Raw genomic sequence first — 22,987 nt, forward strand, 5'->3', positions numbered from 1 at the left:
TTCTGCTCCCTGCTGTAACATAGTACATAAGGCCGAAAAAAGACATTTGTCAATCCAGTTCGGCCTGTTATACTGCAAGTTGATCCAGAGGAAGGCAAAAAAAAAAAAGGTAGAGGCCAATTTCCCCACTTTAGGGGAATAAAAAATTCCTTCCCGACTCCAATCAGGCAGGATCAACGACCCCTCTCTAGTAGCTATAGCCTGTAATATTATTACGCTCTAGAAACACATCCAGGCCCCTCTTGAATTCCTTTATTGTACTCACCATCACCACCTCCTCAGGCAGAGAGTTCCATAGTCTCACTGCTCTTACCGTAAAGAATCCTTTTCTATGTTTGTGTACAAACCTTATTTCCTCCAGACGCAGAGGATGTCCCCTCGTCACAATCACAGTCCTGGGGATAAATAGATGATGGGAGAGATCTCTGTACTGACCCCTGATATATTTATACATAGTTATTAGATCTCCCCTCAGTTGTCTTTTTTCTAAAGTGAATAACCCTAATTTTGAAATTTTGATAATCTTTCAGGGTACTGTAGTTGCCCCATTCCAGTTATTACTTTAGTTGCCCTCCTCTGGACCCTCTCCAGCTCTGCTATGTCTGCCTTGTTCACAGGAGCCCAGAACTGTACACAGTACTCCATGTGTGGTCTGACTAGTGATTTGTAAAGTGGTAGGACTATGTTCTTATCACGGGCATCTATGCCTCTTTTGATGCAACCCATTATCTTATTGGCCTTGGCAGCAGCTGCCTGACACTGGTTTTTGCAGCTTAGGCTACTTTCACACTTGCATTCAGGGTTCCGCTTGTGAGTTCCGTTTGAAGGCTCTCACAAGCGGCCCCGAACGGATCCGTAGAGCCCCAATGCATTCTGAGTGGATGCGGATCCGCTCAGAATGAATCAGTCTGGCTCCGCTTGGCCTGCGTTCCGCTCAGCAGGTGGACATCCGAACGCAGCTTGCAGCGCTCGGGTGTCCGCCTGGCCGTGCAGAGCCAAACGGATCCGTCCAGACGTACAATGTAAGTCAATGGGGACGGATCCGTTTGAAGTTGACACAATATGGTGCAATTTCAAACTGATCCGTCCCCCATTGACTTTCAATGTAAAGTCTGGACGGATCAGTCTGACTAACTTTCACAATTTTTTCTGAACTATAATGCAGACAGATCCGTTCTGAACGGATCCCAACGTTTGCATTATAGGAGCGCATCCGTCTGTGCAGACACCAGACGGATCCGCTCTGAACGCAAGTGTGAAAGTAGCCTTAGTTTGCTGTTTATTAAAATTCCTAGATCCTTTTCCATGTCAGTGTTACCGAGTGTTTTACCATTTAGTATGTACGGGTGACTTGCATTATTCCTTCCCATGTGCATAACCTTACATTTGTCAGTGTTAAACCTCATCTGCCACTTATCTGCCCAAGCATCCAATCTATCCAGATCCCTCTGTAGTAATATACTGTCCTCTTCAGTGTAAATTACTTTACACAGTTTAGTGTCATCTGCAAAAATTGATATTTTACTATGCAAGCCTTCTACAAGATCATTAATAAATATATTGAAGAGAATAGGGCCCAATACTGACCCCTGAGGTACTCCACTAGTGACAGTGACCCAATCTGAGTATGTACCGTTAATAACCACCCTCTGTTTTCTATCATTGAGCCAGTTACTTACCCACTTGCAGACGTTTTCTCCCAGTCCGAGCATTCTCATTTTATATACTAACCTTTTATGTGGTACAGTGTCAAATGCTTTGGAGAAGTCCAGATATACAACATCCATTGATTCGCCGATGTCAAGTCTAGAACTTACCTCCTCATAGAAACTGATTGAATTAGTTTGGGATGACCGATCCCTCACAAAGCCATGCTGATATGGCGTTATTTGCTTATTTCCTTTGAGGTACTCCAAGATAGCATCTCTCAGAAAACCTTCAAACAGTTTACCCACAACGGATGTTAAACTTACCGGCCTATAGTTTCCAGGCTCTGTTTTTGGACCCTTTATGAATATTGGCACCACATTTGCCATGCGCCAATCCTGTGGGACATTCCCTGTCAGTATAGAGTCTGCAAATATCAGAAATAAGGGTCTGGCTATGACATTACTTAATTCCCTTAGGATACGGGGGTGTATGCCATCCGGTCCTGGCCATTTGTCTATTTTAATCTTTTTAAGTCGCTGTTGTACTTCTTCCTGGGTCAGACAGGACACTTTTAATGGGGAATTTATTTTTACATTCATCATTTCATCTGACAGTTTATTTTCCTCAGTGAATACATTGGAGAAAAAAATATTTAACAGCTTTGCTTTCTCCTCGTCGCTCTCTGCGACTCCCCCCTCATTACTCTTTAAAGGGCCGACACCTTCAGCTTTATACTTTTTAACATTTATATAATTGAAGAACATTTTAGGGTTAGTTTTACTCTCTTTGGCAATTAATCTCTCGGTCTCGAGTTTGGCCGCTTTTATTTGTTTTTTACATGTTCTATTTTTTTCCTTATAGTTTTTCAGTGCTTCTGTGCTACACTCCTGTTTTAGTGATTTATATGCTTTCTTTTTGTCATTTATTGCTTTCTTTACAGCTCTATTTATCCACATTGGTTTCTTTTTGTTCCTTAACCTTTTATTCCCATACGGTGTGTACCTCTCACAATCAGATTTTAGGATGTTTTTAAAGATATCCCATTTTGTGGCTGTATTTTTATTTTTGAGGACTTTGTCCCAGTTAGTTAGGCCTATGGCCTCTCTTAGTTGGCTAAATTTAGCTTTTTCGAAGTTTGGTATTTTTATTTCTCCCTGTAGAAACGCTCTTTTGAATGATAATTGGAAGGTTATTACTTTATGGTCACTATTTCCCAGGTGTCCCCCAACCGGCACGTCTGTTGTTCTGTCAGGCCTATTGGTTAGTACTAAGTCCAGTATGGCCGTCCCTCTAGTCGGGTCGTGTGCCCTTACATCAGCTTACGACCACATGTGGAGTGTTTCTGTAAACCGCATAATCAGGGTAATAAATATTGAGTTTTGTTTGGCTGTTAACCCTCGATGTGTTAAAAAAAAAAAAATTGATTAAAATGGAAAATCCGCCAAAAAAGTGACATTTTGAAATTTCATCTCCATTTCCTTTAACCCCTTAAGGACTTATGACGTACCGGTACGGCATGGTTCCCAAGTCCTTAAGGACCCATGACGTACTGGTACGTCATGTGTATTTCCGATCACCGCCGCCCGGCTGCCGGTGATCGGAACCCGGTGCCTGCTCAAATCATTCAGACCTGCGGCGTGTGGCGGTGCCATCTGTTCCCCATGTGGCTGTAGGGGGGACCCGATGGCATGGAAGGCAGCGCGCTGCCTTCCGGCGACGAGCCTGTGAGATCCAGCCCCCTGGAAGCTATATGAGTAATACTCACTGTATTACTCATACAGCCAATGCATTCCAATACAGAAGTATTGGAATGCATTGTAAAGGATTAGACCCCCAAAAGTTCAAGTCCCAAAGTGGGACAAAAAATAAAGTGAAAAAATATGGGGTGTTTCTGTAAACTACAGAATCAGGGCCATAAATATAGAGTTTGGTTTGGCTGTTAACCCTTGCTTTGTAAAAGTAAAAAAAATACTAAAATGAAAAATCTGCCAAAAAAGTGAAATTTTGAAATTGTATCTCTAGGTGTTCCACAAGAATTAATGGAAAATAAAGGGTTAACGACGTTTGTAAAATCAGTTTTGAATACCTTGAGGGGTGTAGTTTATAGAATGGGGTCATTTTTGGGTGGTTTCTATTATGTAAGCCTCGCAAAGTGACTTCAGACCTGAACTGGTCCCTAAAAATTGGGTTTTTGAAAATCTCTGAAAAATTTTAAGATTTGCTTCTAAACTTCTAAGCCTTGTAACATCCCCAAAAAATAAAATATCATTCCCAAAATGATCCAAACATGAAGTAGACATATGGGGAATATAAAGTGATAACTATTTTTGGAGGTATTACTATGTATTATAGAAGTAGAGAAATTGAAACTTGGAAATTTTGCATTTTTTTTTTTTTTTAAAAAAGGTAAATTTTTAGTATTTTTTTTTTTTTTTATAAATAAAAATTATTATTTTTTACTCCATTTTACCAGTGTCATGAAGTACAATATGTGACGAAAAAACAATCTCAGAATGGCCTGGATAAGTCAAAGTGTTTTAAAGTTATCACCACTTAAAGTGACACTGGTCAGATTTGCAAAAAATGGCCAAGTCCTTAAGGTGAAATAGGGCTGAGTCCTTAAGGGGTTAATTCTTGTGGAACACCGAAAGGGTTAACAAAGTGTGTAAAATTAGTTTTTAATAGCTTGAGGGGTGTAGTTTCTACAATGGGGTCATTTATGGGTAGTTTCCACTATGTAAGCCCCACAAAGCGACTTCTGACCTGAACTGGTACTTAAAGTGGGTTTTGGAAATTTTCTTAAAAATTTTAAGAATTGCTTCTAAAATTCTAAGCCTTCTAACGTCGTAAAAAAAAAATATCGCATTTACAAAATGATGCCAACATAAAGCAGACATATGGAGAATGTTAAGTAATAAATATTTTATGAGGTATCATTTTCTCTTTTAAAAGCAGAGAAATTGAAATGTAAAAAATTGCGAATTTTTTTTGTCAATTTGGAATTTTTTCATAATTAAAGGTGACTCATATTGACTCAAATTTATGACTATCATGAAGTACAATGTGTCACGAGAAAACAATCTCAGAATGGCTTGGATAAGTAAAGGCGTTCCAAAGCAATTACCACATAAAGTGACACATGTCAGAATTGCAAAAAATGGCCTGGGCAGGAGGGTGAAAACTGGCCCGGGTTAAAGGGGTTGTCCCACTTCAGCAAATGGCATTTATTATGTAAAGGAAGTTAATACAAAGTACCATATTGTCCATATTGTTTCCTTTGCTGGCTGGATTAATTTTCCCATCACATTATACCTTGCCCGTTTCCATGGTTACAGACTACCCTGCAATCCATCAATGGTTGTCGTGCTTGCACACTATAGAAAAAACACCAGTCTATGTGCGCTCCTACAGTCCCAGCTACCAGATTGGCTGGTGCTTTTTCCTATAGTGTGCAAGCACGGCCACCACTGATGGATTGCAGGGTCTACGATAACTTCGATCGCGCACAATTAACCCCTCAGGTGCTGTGGACAAATGTGACCGCGGCATCTGTGAGGATAAAAGCTGGGAGCGCACGCTAGGGGGTGTCAGATGTATTGTGCAGCAGCCTCATTCCTCCTGAGTGATCCGAGGCTGACGCACATTAGTTCCTATGGAGGGCCTGCATGTGTAATTGTCATAGACTCCAATGTTTAAAGTTTTTTTTAAGAATAAAAACATTTAAATGGCCCCTTCCCCAAAATGGAAATAAATACATAAACAATTAAAAAAAATAAACATCATGGACATTGCCACGTGCCCATACTATTAAAATTTAAAATATAAAATATTTATTCGAAATGGAGATAAAAGTCAAAATGGACGATTTTGCATTTTTTTTTGGGTCCCTTTGCCTCTCACAAAATATTGAAATCCAAAAGTCTTACACACTTACACACTCCAGTGAAAAGTACAGATCACCCCCCCCCCCCCCACAGATCTGTACACCTAAAAATAAAAGTTATGAGGGGTAAGAAACTGGTGATGCAAAGTAAAAAACTAGTTTTTCCAGCATTAAAACAAGAAAAACTATACATAAGTGTTATCATTGTAATGATACTGACCCTTAGGCCTCATGCACATGAACGTATTTTCTTTCCGTGTCCATTCCGTTTGTGGACCATATGCGGAACCATTCACTTCAGTGGGCCCGCAAAAAAAAACTGAAATTACTCCATGTGCATTCCGTTTCCATATGTCCGTATTTCCGTTCCACAAAAAAATAAAACATGTCCTATTATTGTCTGCATTACGGACAAGTATACGACTGTTCTATTAGTGGCCATCTGTTCCATTCCGCAAAATACGGAATGCACACGCATGTCATCCGTATTTTTTGTTGACCGCAAAATACATACGGTTGTGTGCATGAGCCCTTAGAATGAAAGTAAGAGGTCAGTGTTTTTTTCCCCCCCTGCTTCACACTACATCTTATAGAACTGTAAATGGTGCCGTTAGAAATTACAACTTGTCCCGCAAAAACAAGCCCTCATACGGCTTTGTGAACCGAAAAATAAAAATGTTATGGCTTGGGAAGGCTGGGAGTAAAAAACTAAATTACCCAGCCATTAAGGGGTTAAACCCCACTGTGTGTGTAGGAGAAAATAGAACACGTGCTCCTTAGCTTTAGAAAAAAAAATATATATATATAGATTTTTTTTTTTCAGTGTTTGAAAGCATGTAGCACTATTCTGACTATTCCAACATGGCAACGTTGGCATGTTTTTTTAGGGAGCATCTTTTCTTATGACCTGGTTGTGCCTTTCCTCTGTTATTCCTGCTAAAAGTTTATGAATTATCAATGATGTGCAAAATCTGCCACTGGCAGCACTGATTGAATGTGTCAGGCTGTGCAAGGACCCCCCCAACTAGTAACACCCAGTTTCAGATTGCTGTCAACTAGCGTTATATGAATTTACGGTCCAGAATTACTACATGTGCAATGCCAGTAGTTACTAAAACAGACCTGTCAGGAGAGATGAGGAGCACACTACATGATATAAGACCCATTCATTTCTCTGGTCAAATATTAAGAATCCTAGCTCTTAATAGCTTCACATAATATGGTACATGGCAATGTCCCTTCCAGGTTAGGCCAGATGTTCAGTCAGTAGCTGAGATCTCATGTAAGTCTAATTACAGCTCTTGTTAGGAAGCCCATGCTGAAATGGAGGTCCTATTGACCCAGAAGCTCACCAGTGCCTTTCTCCGAGCTCTTTGCTTCCCTGCAGGGGATCCAACCGTTCCTCTCTTTTGTACTGTGACTTGATGATCATTTACAGATGTCCCAGGCAGTCTCTGAGCGCAATTTCATTCACTTTAAGGCCGGGGCTACACTGCGACTTTTTGTAGCACGACTGATTAATTTTAACTATTGAATGACCGCTGCAGTCCACACGATTGCATTCATCTGAATTGCAGATGTAGTTCAATAGCTAAAATCAATCTGCAATCCAAATGAATGTATTCAGATGAATGCAATCGTGTGGACTGCAGCTGTCCTTCAATAGTTAAAATTAATCAGTTGTGCTACAAAAAGTCGCAGTGTAGCCTGGGCCTTAAAAGGGTTGTCTCACTTCAGCAAATGGCATTTACCATGCAGACCAAGCTAATACAAGGCTCTTACTAATGTATTGATTGTCCATATTGCCTCCTTGCTGGCGTGATTCATTCTTTCATAGCAGTATACGCTGCTTGTTTCCAGGGGGTTATGACCACCATGCAATCCAGGAGCGGTGGTCGTGCTTGCACACTTTCCGAAAAAGCGCTGGCCTCTGACGGCTGCGACCTTGGGAGCGCATATAGGCGCACATGCTCAGCAGCTCTTGTCCCGGCCACCTCATATCTTCGCTGCAGCGGTGGTCGTAACCCCTGGATATGAGCCGTGTATAATGTGATTACAAAATGAATTAAGCCCCCAAAGGAGGCACTATGGACAGTCACAATACATTAGTAAGTGCTTTGTATTAAAGGGAATCTGTCACCTATTTTGACCATATAAATCCGTTAACATAGCAATGTGCAATAAAGTACCTTCATTCCAGCAGGTCTTTCTTTAATTCAACTTTTCATTCAGATGAAAAAGCGATTTTTCTGATATGCAAATGAAGTCTCAAGGTGCCCAGAGGGGCGTTATTACTCTGCTCTAGTGCCCAGTAACGCCCCCCTGCAGTGCCCAGCCCTCCTTTCTTCCAAGCCCAGCATGCCTCCTAAGAAATAAATGTACTCCCACATACTTGCCGAACGCCGCCCCCCCTTCGCTACGTCATGTAATTTATTCACTGCACCGTCCTTGCTTCCTCCCCTCTTGGCCTCCGAAATCCCGCGCAGGCGCAGTATCGCTGAGTGCCTGCGCCTGTACGATACTCCTGCTCCTGAGGGCACCTTGCTATGTTAACGGATTTATATGGTCAAAATAGGTGACAGATTCCCTTTAACTTTCTCTACATGATAAATGCCATTTGCTGAAGTGAGACAATCCTTTTAAAGGGGTTGTCCGGGTTCAGAGCTGAAACTGGACATAAGCTCCGCTTCACTCATTTACCATGTACGAGTGGAGCATTGGAGCATTTCTAGCTCCGAACCTCCCCCTCGTCCTGTGCTGCATAGCGCAGAACAAGGGCGATTTATTTACCGTTTTTCTCAGTATGCTAGGCAGAGGCTTCCACCTAGCAGTGATCCTGGGGAAGTCGCCGACACTAATGGGTGGTCTTTAGCGCTTCCCTAGCCTATAACATACACTAGGGCAGGGTTCGGCAAACTGCTGCTCTCCAGCTGTAAAACTACAACTCCCAGTATGCCTACAGCTATCAGCCTACAGCAGGGCATGATGGGATTTGTATTTTTACAACAGCTGGAAAGCCGCAGTTTGCCCATCACTAGCCTAGGGCATCGCTGAAGACCACCCATTTTGTGCCCATAGTAAAGAAAAAGTCCTTGCCCTGCCTGATGCAGAGCAAGGGGGAGCATTGGAGCAAGAAATGCTCTGATGCTCCACTCGGTTACCATGTCTGAGTGGAAGGAGAGCTTATGTCCGGGTTCAGATCAGACTCTACTAAACAACTGTAATGTGGAAATTCAGGTTTAGTATTAGAGAGTTACTTTTTAGTCTCAGGCCGCTAATGCCTATTCTTTCTTTTTCTGTGTACAAGGTACTGCAACAGTCACCTGCAGGTACTGGGCTTTATCCCCAAAAAGGAAAGGAAGAAAAAGAATGATGCACTGGAGGAAGTAAAGGCAAGGCATCCAATGGAAACTGTGGCCTTCAGCCTAACAGTGCCCTCCTTGGCCTTGAAGATGCCCAATGGACTAGATGGTATGACACTTTCCCCTCCTGGAGCCAGGCTTCCTCTCCACTACTTGGAAACAGACTTGGATGACTCCTTCACGCTTGAAGAGGAAGAAGAGGAAGTTAAGAAGGGAGCATCCTTAAAGAAGAAACTACAGAGCAAGTTGGCCCAGAATCGGCAGCGACAGAAAGAGACAGAGATTTTAAAAGTTCATCAAGAGCACTTTAGCCCTCAACCTGCACCTTCTCAGCTGCAACCTCTGCCTCTTCAGGAGCAGCAGATGCTGGTGCAACCAGCACCAACGTCACTGAAATCCACTGGGCTAACGCCGAGCCTGGCTTGTACGTCACCTCAACCTCAGAATACCAGCTTACCAGTACAGGGAGCGTCACCCATAGCGCACTCCTTAGCACAAGTAAAGACTCTGGCTAATAAAAGACCACTTCCTGCCCCCCCACCCCCCGCAGATCCACCACGTTCAGACAGGATTCAGGTGACAGCCTCTGCCTTACCCACGTACTCATCTTGTGTTAGCCGGCTGCAGAGACTAATGAAACTGTGCACACAGAAGCAACAGCTAGATTCGGACTTGTTTCCACACTTGGGTAAGTCCATAAAACGGACAGTTATTCGCCATGTAAGTTGTCAGGCCGGCCACTGTGGGGTTAAGACCTGATGCAGATATGCTTAGAGCAGTCAGGCGAGAAATGGGTGAGGAATGAAGGATACAAGGTGCAGAGAAGCGGGGCTGTACAAGAAATTTGGGTGGAATGGGTAATATATAAAACACGATGATAATAATAGTGTGTGACGGCAGACACAAGCCTACAGGAAAACTATGGCTGGGATGTTAGTTTACTGGGTAAAACTTAGTTCTGAGAAGCATCAGAAGAATAGAATGAGACCCGTTGGTCGAAATTGTAAATTTTAAATACTCCAGATTAGGTCAGGTTCATATCTGACATAAATGGCGGCTAGACCAAAAGCCGTTGCATGTGATGTTTTTTTGTCCTGCGAAATTCGGCATTTATGCTGGAAATCAGGTGGTACACAGTCGCGGCAGTGCCGGATAGGTGAGCTCTGGTAACCTTGTCCTCAGCTGGATCAGAATACCTGATTCCAAATTCTACTGCGAATGTAGCCTTACGCCACTCCATTTTGGCTGCCTGAGACTGGCCTATGAGATGCTACCAGAGGTCGCACTACGTTTTTGCAGAAGAGTAAAAATACTACTCTGACCATTTTTGAGGAATATTTTTTACCCGAGGAGGAGTACGAAAGTTGCGGTAATTCAAATACATAATACATAGGCCTACACTTGTTCAAATCTGCGTTGGAGGGGGAATCGAGATCACTAATGGGGTGACAGGAGGAGAGGGGAGCAGGGTCACTAGTGGGGTGACAGGAGGAGGGGGAGCAGGGTCACTAGTGGGGTGGCGGGAGGAGGGGGAGCAGGGTCACTAGTGGGGTGGCGGGAGGAGGGGGAGCAGGGTCACTAGTGGGGTGGCGGGAGGAGGGGGAGCAGGGTCACTAGTGGGGTGACTGGAGGAGGGGGAGCAGGGTCACTAGTGGGGTGACTGGAGGAGGGGGAGCAGGGTCACTAGTGGGGTGACTGGAGGAGGGAAGAGCAGGGTCACTAGTGGGGTGGCGGGAGGAGGGGGAGCAGGTTCACTAGTGGGGTGGCGGGAGGAGGGGGAGCAGGGTCACTAGTGGGGTGACTGGAGGAGGGGGAGCAGGTTCACTAGTGGGGTGGCGGGAGGAGGGGGAGCAGGGTCACTAGTGGGGTGACTGGAGGAAGGGGGAGCAGAGTCACTAGTGGGGTGACTGGAGGAGGGGGGAGCAGAGTCACTAGTGGGGTGACTGGTGGAGGGGGGAGCAGGGTCACTAGTGGGGTGTCGGGAGGAGTGGGGAGCAGGGTCACTAGTGGGGTGACGGGGGGAGCAGGGTCACTAGTGGGGTGACGGGAGGAGGGGGGAGCAGGGTCACTAGTGGGGTGTCGGGAGGAGTGGGGAGCAGGGTCACTAGTGGGGTGACAGGAGGAGGGGGGGGCAGGGTAACTAGTGGGGTGACGGGAGGAGGAGGGGGAGCAGGGTCACTAGTGGGAGGGTCCTATTATAACTATTCTGCACACCTAGAGACTCTGCTCCCCATTATCCTGCAGCCGGATGGGGGTGCTAGTTATGGGGCGATAGCAAAGTGGACAGAACAACAACTCTCCCACCACCCCAGCCAGCTCCACCCGGTGGCCAGGGGGAACACATGCCTGGGGGCAGCTCTTCTCTCAGACCGGGGACCAGTCACATGAGTCCGCGGCTCCTTACCTCTCCAGCAACCCTGTCATGTTTCCCGGGGTCCCTGGGCAGCCACCTCCTCCTTTCAGCTCCCGCCGGTTTCCCCTGCTGCAGGACCTGTATAGCTCCGGCGCGCACCTATACCAACCAATAACAAAGCTCCTTGCTGTTGGTTTTTTCAGGCACAGGCAGCCGCTCGCAGCGCTGATGAATGTGGGGGAAAAGTCTAAGGCGTATTGGTATTGTGCCTTAGACTTTTTTCAGGGAGTAAAATGGCCTGAACAGGGGTCTGACGCTTGTACAGGCGTTATTGCGACCTAAGTCTGCCACGTGTATCTGATGTTTTATAGATGGATGTGTACACACATAGTAGAATCTATTCTACACCCATAATCTGCTTTCTAGTCATTCAGCATTCATTGTCTTTGGGCGCAAGTTTTATTCTACCCACACTATATTGGATCCTATTACACAAGTTTGGCTTTTTTTCTTTTTTGTGCTTATCTAACCTCGGATATTTTGCGAAGACTTTGGAAAGTTTGCCGTTATTTGGAGAATGACAAATGTATAAGTTAGGCCTCATGCACACAACCGTATTTTTGGTCTATGTACAATCTGCATTTTTTGGGGATCGCATATGGACCCATACATTTCTGTGGGTCTGCAAAAACGTACATCACACGGATGTCCTCTCTGTGTGCTGTCCGCGTCCACAAATGATAGAACATTCCCTTTTCTTGTCTGTTTTGTGGACAAGAACAGCCATTGAGAAAATTTCAGATTGCACACGGAAGGTATCCGTATGTTTGTTTGCGGGCCATAAAACGGATACGGTCATGTCCAGGAGGCCTTAGTCTGCGTTCACATCTGCATCAGAGCCTCCATTGCCGTTCCATCATACTTGACAGGAAGAATGCTGGTAGTATGCAGCGCTGTTCTTCCCACCAAGTGACGCCATGACAGTACCGGATTAATAGTCAGTGGCAGAGGCGGATTAGGAATTTAAAGTAGCTCTGGAAAAAAAACTAAAGTGGCCTCGTTTTGAGGGTGTGTCCAAATAGAAGGCGGGACAACAGAAGTAGGTGGGGCCAGGAGTACTGAAGCGCAGCACAAAATACTGCAAAGAAAAAGGGGGTCAGTCAGCACATCCCAATGCGCAGGTACACATCGCCATGGCTGAAAGCATAAAGACAAAAACACAACGCAGCAGCACTCTGCAAACACAAACTGCAATAATGCCATAGTTATTAGAAATATTCTAGTGCTAATGCTACGCTTATTTTATAAATATGAGATTCTTGGCAAATAAATTTTGTACAAAATTATTTGTTCCTTTTTGCCAGCGTCAAGGCGATCTCTAGGACAGGAACCGAACACCAAATACTACCTATTGGGTGCCATATTGGCCACCACCAAATACAGGGAATGCTGGGTCCACTCTGCCTTTTAGGGCTTTTGGTGTCATAATGACCTCCATTAAATCCAGGGAATGCAACTCCAACATGCATGCTGAGCCAGCTCTAAACCTTACCTCTCCTGGAACCAGACGACTTCGAATGAATACAGTCAGAGCAGACTACAGCTTTCACACGGGCAAGTTTTCAGTGCGGGTGCGATAAGTGACGTGAACACATAGCACCCGCACTGAATTGTGACCCTTTCATTTCATTGGGTCTGCGTACATGAGCGTTTTTAATGAAAAAAAAATAAAATTCACGCATCAGTTCTGCGTTGCGTGAAAAATGCAGCATGTTCTATATTCTGTGTTTTTCACGCAGCCCTGGCCCCATAGAAGTGAATGGGGCTTCAGTGTAAAACATATAGCATCCGGAAGCAAGTGCGGGTGCAATGTGTTTTTCACTGATGGTTACCAGGAAATGTGGATTCTAAACCTTCAGTTTTTTTATCACGCGCGTGACAAACGCATCAAAACACATTGCACCCACGCAGAAAAAAATGAACGCAATCGCAGACCAAACTGACTGAACTTGCTTGCAAAATGGTGCGAGTTTCACTGAACGCATCCGTAGGCAATCCGTATCGTTCGTGTGAAAGAGGCCTTATACTTGCACTAATTAAAATCAGCCTATAGGACCGACAGGCTAATCAGGAGTGCAAGACCAATAAAGCTGTATGAAGCTGTATCATCACCCTGAGGTCGGCAATATCATTTAATTTATTGGGGCACCTGAAGCCCCCTGGCCAAGTGCCTGATACTCCTACGTTATTTAATGCTGAGAGCATCAGATCTTTATGTACCTGGATGATGGCCAAGAGGAGGGATTAAGTGGCCCCCTGGGGATCGGCCCACCAGGAAACTTCCCTGTGGGGTCTATGGCATATCCGCCCATGGTCAGTGGGTTGTGTCTGTTGCCATTGAGGTCTGTTGTGTCAAGGATTCTGGTACTCCATCCTTTTCGGTTTTCCGCTCTTAAGTTCTCATGATATCCGTTTTGTGATCCGTAAATAGCAGATCCACAAAATACGGATGCAGTGTTATTCATTTTTTTTTTTTTTTTTTTGCAGACCCATTAACTAGGGCCTGTAGTCTGCATTTTGCAGTGTGCTTTCCGCATCCCTGTGTCCGCTCCGCAAAAATAACATGTCCTATACTTGGCCACAGACCGTGGGTCCACAAAAGAAGTGCATGCAACATGGACGTATCTGTATTTTGTGGACTGCAAAATACATATGGTCGTGTGCACCACGAGACCTTGCAGTACAAACCTGCTCCATGCCTCTGAGATTGTTTGTTTGTTCAGCAAGCACATGGATGTCTGCCAGTCTCATTCGGAAGAATAGGACAGTGGCAGAAATTTCTGCAATAATCTTCCTCATGTGAATATACTCTTAGCATGTAGGAAATGAGCGTTTGATATATAGTTAGGTCCATATATATTTGGACACTGACACAAATTTTGTTTTTCTTACCCGTTTACTAAAACCTATTCAGGTTATAACTATATAATGGACAAAGTCCAGACGTTTAGCTTTCATTTGAGGGTATCCACATTACAATTGGATGAAGGGTTTAGGAGTTTCAGCTCCTTTACGTGTGGCACCCTGTTTTTAAAGGGACCAAAAGTAATTGGACAATTGGCTCAAAGGCTTTTTCATGGGCAGGTGTGGGCAATTCCTTCAATATTTAATTCTCAATTAAGCACATAAAAGGCCTGCAGTTGATTTAAGGTGTGGTGCTTTCATTTTGAAGACTTTGCTGAGAAGTAAACATGCGGTTAAAGGAGCTCTCCATGCAGGTGAAACAAGCCATCCTTCATCTGCAAAAACAGAAAAAACCCATCTGAGAAATTGCTACACTATTTGGAGTGGCAAAATCTACAGTTTGGTACATCCTGAGAAAGAAAGAAAGCACTGGTGACCTCAACAATGCCTGGACGCCCACGGAAGACAACAGTGGTGGATTATCGCAGAATAATTACCATGGTGAAGAGAAACCCCTTCACAACAGCCAACCAAGTGAACAACGCTCTCCAGGATATAGGCGTATCAATATCCAAATCTACCATAAAGAGAAGACTGCATGAAAGTAAATACAGAGGGTTCACTGTATGGTGCAAGCCAATTATAAGCCTCAAGACTAAGAAGGCTAGATTGGACTTTGCTAAAAAAAAAAAAAAACAGCACACTTCTGGAAGAACATTCTTTGGACAGATGAAACCAAGATCAACCTCTACCAGAATGATGGAAAGAAAAAAGTATGGCGAAGGTATGGTACAGCTCATGATCCAAAGCATACCACATCATCTGTTAAACACGGCGGAGGCAGTGTGATGGCTTGGGCATGCATGGCTGCCAGTGGCACTGGGTCTCTTATTGATGATGTGACACAGGACAGAAGCAGCCGGATAAATTCTGGGGTTTTCAGAGACCTACTCTGTGCTCAAATGCAGCCAAACTGATTGGTCGACGTTTCATAATACAGATGGACAATGACCCAAAACATAAAGCCAAAGCAACCCATGAGTTTATTAAAGCAAAGAAGTGGAATATTCTTGAATGGCCAAGTCAGTCACCTGATCTGAACCCAATAGAGCATGCATTTCACTTGTTAAAGAGTAATCTTCAGACAAAGTGTCACGGTACCTTCTGTGACATAGGTTAGAAGATCGGAGAGACTGACTGCACGTGAGGTAACTGACAGTCTCTTGATTCTCAGTGTTGTGCTTTGGTAATGACCACACCTCTTGTCAGGTGCAGCCCGTGGTCATTACTGCATTCCCTTCTTAGTTTGGTCTCACACTTCATACCATGCGGTTGATATTCTCTGCTTGGATTTGGAAGAGTTGGTGTGTGGACCTTACCTGTGTTCCTGCTTATCCATTTTCTAGAAGATAAGTTATACTGCTCTTTGTATTTGGTTGTTCCCCTCTTCTTGTTGTTACTAGGCCTCCGGGAGACACTGGTTGGTTCACCTGGGACAGATTTTCCAGGGGTAGCGACAACTTCCTTCGGTTCAGGGAGTAGTGTAAATTGTACTTTAAGCTGCATCCGTACTCTTTTGGGGATGAGTCGACGTGTGGGTATGATCATTTCATTGCTTAAACGTGACGCCCAGTCTTGGGCTTTTTCTCTGCTGACCAGATCAGTCCCTCCAGTCGGTAGATTAATTTTTTAGAGCCTTGGGTCTTATTTACTATGATGCGGTTCGGATCTCTCAGGCCGAGACCAAATTACGTGGTTTACGGCAGGGAGAGCATTCCGCGGAGACCTATTGCTCCGAATTGGTCTACGGCTACGGAGTGGAATGATCCTGCTCTCCGTAGCCAGTTCCGTCAGCGGCTATCTGAGAGGCTGAAGGACGCGTTGGCCTTTCATAAAAATCCTGAGTCATTTGAAGCAGCTATGTCCCTTGCTGTACGTCTTTATCGACGCCTTAGAGAGATCTAGGGTTCCTCACCCCAAGGACGTACTGTCGAATAATGTGGTGGCTTCCTTTGACACTTATGGTGGAGGGACACCTGTGGTTACGCCTTGTGATGAGCCTATGCAGTTAGGAGGAGCTACTCATGGAACTGCCGGCAAGAGCTTTGGTCATATGAAGAGAGTCTGTTTTTGTTGTGGAAAGAAGGGACATTTTGTGAATATATGTCCGTCAGCATCAAGGTGAAAAACCAAAAAAATCGTTTAATCCCCAACTTGCTATTGATGGCGTGGGTGGGGAGCCAGAGAACATACTTTTTTTCATTTACTGGTAGTACCTGATTTCTTCTGTCGGCCAAGGTGGCGCTAGACTCCAAAACTGTGGGAATTGAGGTGTTTATTGACGGTGGGGCAGGGGTTAACCTAGTTGATGGTCAGTTTGATTGTATGCATGGTTTGACGACAAATACATTGGACAAAAATATTTTGATGTTTGCAATTGATTCTGCTCCACTCGCTCAAAAATATTCATCACAAATTGTGCAGGACATCCGTTTAAAGGTGGGTTTGGTTGGTGCTAGGTTTACCATGGTTAAGTAAATCTAATCCTACCATCGATTGGCAAACGATACAGATTCTTGATTGGAGTGATTATTGCATAGACAACTGTCTTAGCACATCGCTTTCTGTTGTAACCACTAAATCTATACCTTCCTTTATTTCTGATTTTGCTGATGTGGAGACCAGGAGTTACTCCCACATCAAGAGTATGATTGCCCTATCAACCTTATTCCCGGAGCTAAATTGCCCAAATCTCGGTTGTATAATCTTTCTGAACCTGAAAGAGCAGCCATGCGAGAGTATATCACTGAGAGTATGGCTATGGGACATATTAGACCGTCCAAATCCCCAGTTGATGCAGGGTTTTTCTTTGTTAAGAAAAAGGATGGAACTGTCAGGCCATGTCTGGATTTCCGTGAGCTTAATCACATTACTGTCCGTGATTCCTATCCCTTTCTTTTGATCCCAAATTTGTTCAATCAGATTGTCAGTGCCAAGGTGTTCTCGAAGTTGGATTTGAGAGGGGCATATAATCTGGTAAGGGTCAAGGAGGGGGACGAATGGAAGACGGCCTTTAATACCATTGAAGGTCATTTTGAGAATTTGGTCATGCCTTTTGGGTTGACCAATGCTCCTGCTGTTTTTCAACATTTCTTCAATGACATCTTTCATGATCTAGTAGGCAGTTTTGTGGTGGTGTATGTGGATGATATTTTAAATTATTCCCCCGACATGGAGAAGCATCAGGATCCTGTGAGACAGGTCTTACAGATCCTAAGGGAGAATAAATGGTATGCTAAGATGAAGTGTGTATTTGCAGTTCCGTAAGTGCAATTCCTGGGTTACCTACTCTTATCTTCAGGTTTTCGTATGGACCCGGAAAAAGTCTGTGCTGTGTTGGACTGGGATCGACCCGAAAATCTGAAAGCACTGATGGGATTTTTGGGGTTCACCAGCTGCTACCGTAAATTTATCCTGAATTACTCGACTGTTAAACCATTAACAGATATGACTAAGAAAGGTGCGGATTTCTGTCTACCGCTGAAAAGGCATGTAATGCCTCATCAGACCAAAGGAATGTTTTGCTTCTGCTCCTATACTGGTGCAGCCGGATGTGTTGCAGCCATTTATTGTGGAGGTTGACGCATCCGAGGTAGGAGTAGGAGCAGTCTTGTCGCAGGGTCCTTCACCTAGTAAATGGCGTCCATGTGCTTTCTTCTCTAAGAAACTCTTGGCTGCTGAAAGAAATTATGACGTAGGCAATAGAGAATTGCTGGCCATTAAGTTGGCTTTTGAGGAATGGCGTCATTGGTTGGAAGGAGCGGTTCATCCCATTACGGTAATTACTGATCACAAAAATCTGGCTTGCCTGGAGTCGGCTAAACGCCTGAACCCAAGGCAGGCCAGATGGTCGTTGTTTTTTTACCAGATTTAATTTGTCACCTATCTCCCTGGGATTAAGAACGTCAAGGCAGATGCCTTGTTGCTTAGCTTTCTTGGGGGGGTGATTCAGAAGATCCTGGTCCTTGTAGTCATATCTCCTCTTTATCCCGACCTTGAGGCAGAGGTGTTGGAGGCCCAGGGAGATGAACCGGATTCTTGTCCTCCGGGAAAGTTGTTTGTTCCTTCTGAATTACGGCACAAGGTGTATGAGGAACATCACTGTACAGTTCTTACGGGACATCCTGGGAGCAGATCCACGGTCGATCTCCAGGAGTCCACTGATAAGTCGCAGTTTATTGGGGCATATGGGTTCCATCCACAGTTTGGCACATTTTCTGGTACTGAGACTTCTGGTATAGCTGAAGAGGAAAGATTTTTCTCTTTGTCATCTATTTGGCGGAAAATTCAAAATAATCTGAAAAAGATGGGCAAGAGATATAAACGAATGGCTGACAAGAGACGTATGAGTGATTCTGTGTGGCTGTCAACAAGAAACATTAAGTTGAAAGTACCTTCGTGGAAGTTGGGCCCAAGGTTTATTGGTCCATATAAGATCTCTGCCATTATTAACCCGGTAGCCTTTCATCTTGACCTTCCGCAGGCTTTAAAGATTCATAATGTTTTCCCCAAATCATTACTGAAGAGATATGTCGAACCTGCTGAACTGTCCTCCCTGCCACCCCCTGCTGTCATGGTGGACGGTAATCTTGAATTTCAGATTGCCAGGATAGTGGACTCCCGAATTCTCCGTAGATTCCTCCAGTATCTCGTTAACTGGAAGGGTTACTGTCCAGAGGAGAGAATGTGGGTTCCAGCGGCCGAAGTTAATGCCAGTTGCCTTGTGAAAGCCTTTCACAGGGCTAATCCGGATAAGGTCGGTCCTGGGTGTCCGGAGGTCACCCTTTGAAGGGGAGGTACTGTCACGGTACCTTCTTTGACAGAGGTTAGAACATCAGAGAGACTGACTGTGAGTTTAACTGACAGTCTCTCTTGATTCTCAGTGTTGTGGTTTGGTAATTACCAAACCTCTTGTCAGATGCAGCCTGTGGTCATTACTGCATTCCCTACTTAGTTTGGTCTCACACTTCATACCATGCGGTTGATATTCTCTGCTTGGATTTGGAAGAGCTAGTGTGTGGACCTTACCTGTGTTCCTGCTCATCCATTTTCTATAAGATAAGTTGTACTGCTCTTTGTATTTGGTTGTTCCCTTGTGCTTGTTGTTACTAGGCCTCAGGGAGACGCTGGTTGGTTCACCTGGGAAGGAACCAGTAGTCTCATTTCTTGCCACTACCTAGGGCATATTTTAGGGCTCCTAGGGTCTAGAGTCCGGCGTATGTATTTTCCCACCTTCAGGGTCTATACATACTGACAGGAGTCAGGACCATGTTTAGAGGCTTCCTAGGAGGTGACCTTTTCAATCTCCCTAGCCTTGAGGCCTAGTTCTGTGTTCCTTCCCTATATTCGTGACAGAAAGGCCCACAAACAGCAACTGAAAACTGCTGCAGTAAAGGCCTGGCAGAGCATTCAGAAGGAGGAAACACAGCGAAGGGTTTTCAACCAAGTATTAGAAATTAACATTTTATTTACAATTATTTAATTTGTCAAACTACTTTCGAGCCCTTGAAATGAAGGGATTGAGTTTAAAAATGCTTTAGTTCCTCACATTTTATGTAATCCTTTTGTTCAACCCACTGAATTAAAGCTGAAAGTCTGAACTTCAACTACGTCTGAATTGTTTTGTCTAAAATCCACTGTGGTAATGTACAGAACAAAAATTAGAAAAAAGTTGTCTGTCCAAATATATATGGGCCTAACTGTAGGGCTGCAGTAAACGATTATTTTAGTAATCGAGCTCTCCCCCATCCCAATGCTATCAGATGCCATGTCCCCCACTCCCCCAGTGCCACCTGCCCCTCCATGCTATTGCCATGTCCCCCTCCTCCAGTGCCTCCATGCTATCAATTGCCATATCCCCCTCCTCCAGTGCCTCCATGCCATACATTGCCATGCCACCCCCCCCCCCCCCCCTGAAGTTACTGCGCAGGGGTCACTACCCCGCCGCTCCCCAGTAGTCACCGCACAGGGGTCACCCCACTGCTCCCCTGAAGTCACTGCAGTAGTACTATAGTGTTGGCATTCAGGAGCCTTGGAGAGACTAGTGCTTCTGCCACCCAGCTTTCACAGATCTCTATGGGCAGCAGGCTTCCTACCTGTGCCTATGGCGGAGCGGATCCTGGCCAAAGCCTCCTGGTGCTCCCCGGCCTCCAGCAGCTCGGCGATATCCCGGTGCTGCCAGCTCTTTCCGGGCGCACACTTGTCGGTCAGCTGCCTGAGCTGCACACAGGTTCGATGGGGTGGGTGCCCCATCTCCCCCTGGCACAGCTGGCATCGCTTCCTGGGCTCTCCCCGCAGACAGGCCAGCAGTATGTGTGCCCGCACAGCACAGTGACCGGGTCCGGCCGGAAGCCACCACAGCCCGAGCACCGCAGCACACACTGAGCTTCCTCCCGCACCACGACAGAGCCCCAGCACTGCCGCAACAGACACTCCAGCAGAGGCTCCAGGGATGCCACGGAGCGGTGAGTAAGAGGCTTCACTTCACTCATGCTCCGTGGTCACGTGATTTAAACGAATCCTCGATGCAGGGAAATTGCATCGAGGATTTGTTTGACTCTATTACATTGAGTAATCGTTGCAGCCCTACCAAACTTTTCACTCTTGTCTTTCAGTGATTTTTATTTATTTATTTATTTTATTTTTCAATTTACCAGTAGCTAGCGACATCTAGTGGTTGCCTTTTAGAATTGCAATGCTGATTTATTTCTGTGTCGGCTGCGAACACCTCAATGCTATTGCCACGAGCGCCTGGTCACCTGCATAGCTATGGACTACGTTATATTTATTTTGTGAGTTTGAATTACTTTTGGTTACATTTCAGTGTTTTTACCTACTAAGGCCTCTTTCACACTTGCGTTGTTGGGATCCGGTTGTTGGGATCCGGAGGTGCCCGCCTGATCCGGAAAAACGCAAGTGTACTGAAAGCATTTGAAGACGGAACCGTCTTCCAAATGCTTTCAGTGTTACTATGGCACCCAGGACGCTATTAAAGTCCTGGTTGCCATAGTAGGAGCGGGGATCGGGGGAGCGGTATACTTACAGTCCGTGCGGCTCCCGGGGCGCTCCAGAATGACGTCAGAGCGCCCCATGCGCATGGATGACGTGATCCATGTGATCACATGATCCATGCGCTTGGGGCGCCCTGACGTCACTCTGGAGCGCCCGGGGAGCCGCACGGACGGTAAGTATACTGCTCCCCCGCTCCCCGCTGCACTTTACCATGGCTGTCAGGACTTTAGCGTCCCGGCAGCCATGGTAACCATTCAGAAAAAGCTAAATGTCGGCTCCGGCAATGCGCCGAAACGACGTTTAGCTTAAAGAGGACCTTTTTCACCGATTCTTACCCTATGAACTAAGTATACAGACATGTGGAGCGGCGCCCGGGGATCTCTCTGCACTTACTATTATCCCCAGGCGCCGCTCCGTTCTCCTGCTATGCCCTCCGGTATCTCCGTTCCCTAAGTTATGGTAGGCGGAGTCTGCCCTAGCGCTGGCCAATCGCATTGCAGAGCTCACAGCCTGGGAGAAAATAACCTCCCAGGCTGTGAGCTCTGCGCTGCGATTGGCCAGCGCTAGGGCAGACTCCGCCTACCATAGTGAGCGGAGATACCGGAGGGCATAACGGGAGAACGGAGCGGCGCCCGGGGATAATAGTAAGTGCAGTGAGATCCCCGGGCGCCGCTATACATATCTGTATAGTTAGTTCATAGGGTAAGAATCGGTGAAAGGTCCTCTTTAAGGCCGGATCCGGATCAATGCCTTCCAATGGGCATTAATTCCGGATCCGGCCTTGCGGCAAGTGTTCCGGATTTTTGGCCGGAGCAAAAAGCGCAGCATGCTGCGGTATTTTCTCTGGCCAAAAAACGTTCCGTTCCGGAACTGAAGATATCCTGATGCATCCTGAACGGATTTCTCTCCATTCAGAATGCATTGGGATAATCCTGATCAGGATTCTTCCGGCATAGAGCCCCGACGACGGAACTCTATGCCGGAAGACAAGAACGCAGGTGTGAAAGAGCCCTAAAAAGGAAAAATATTATTAACCCCATGCTTCCTAGGTATACCATTGATATAGTGTGAGAGATGCTAGGGGAAGGTCCTGTGATGCCTGACCTTGAATTTGACATTTAGGACTGTGTAAACAAGACACATCCTATTAGATGCCAAAACATGAAAACCTTGACTATTTGTCTGAGCTGCTCATGTTTGGATTGTCTGTATGTGGAGCAATCCTGAGAGCTCCTGGATTCTGTTTGCTAGACATATAGAAACTTTCTGACGTGGTTCCTAAACCCTTTTCTCCATAGGGTTCGACTGGTCAGAAGACAGTGGAGAGGAACATGATGACTCTGATCAAGCATCTCCTTATCAGGTTGCATGGTCATTCCGTGAAAGTGTCCAACACGGCTGCAAAAAGTAAGTGTTTTCTATGTATGGAGGTTAATCATGGTGAAAGTATGTTGAGGTAGGTGAGGCGTAGCTAAATCTCAGCCAGGTCTAGGAGCCAGCTCAAAATATATACAACCAGCAACACGCGGTAGGGCTGTAGAAGCAATTGCTCTCCATTTGGAAAAAAAAATCCCGTAAATGTGTTGCGATTCCTTTGCATATGACCTTTTTGGAGTCCTCTTCTGTTTGCCCCCTCATCTTAAATAAAGCCGAGTTGTCGGCTCACTGAAGAACCGGATTACAAGCTCAAATTGATAACTCTGG

The 22,987-nt window shown here is 45.3% G+C and overlaps 1 protein-coding gene across 1 annotated transcript in view; it reads left to right on the forward strand.

Moving 5' to 3' along the window:
• INO80D (INO80 complex subunit D) overlaps positions 1-22,987 on the forward strand; it is a 53,678-nt gene that overhangs the window by 16,455 nt on the left and 14,236 nt on the right. Inside the window, exons 5-6 of the mRNA XM_040441118.1 lie at positions 8,841-9,583; positions 22,582-22,690. Of these exons, the coding sequence (XP_040297052.1) occupies positions 8,841-9,583; positions 22,582-22,690 (852 nt within the window). The remainder of the gene's footprint in view (positions 1-8,840; positions 9,584-22,581; positions 22,691-22,987) is intronic.

Source organism: Bufo bufo, chromosome 7 (genome assembly GCF_905171765.1).
Source record: "Bufo bufo chromosome 7, aBufBuf1.1, whole genome shotgun sequence".
Lineage (NCBI taxonomy): Eukaryota > Metazoa > Chordata > Amphibia > Anura > Bufonidae > Bufo > Bufo bufo.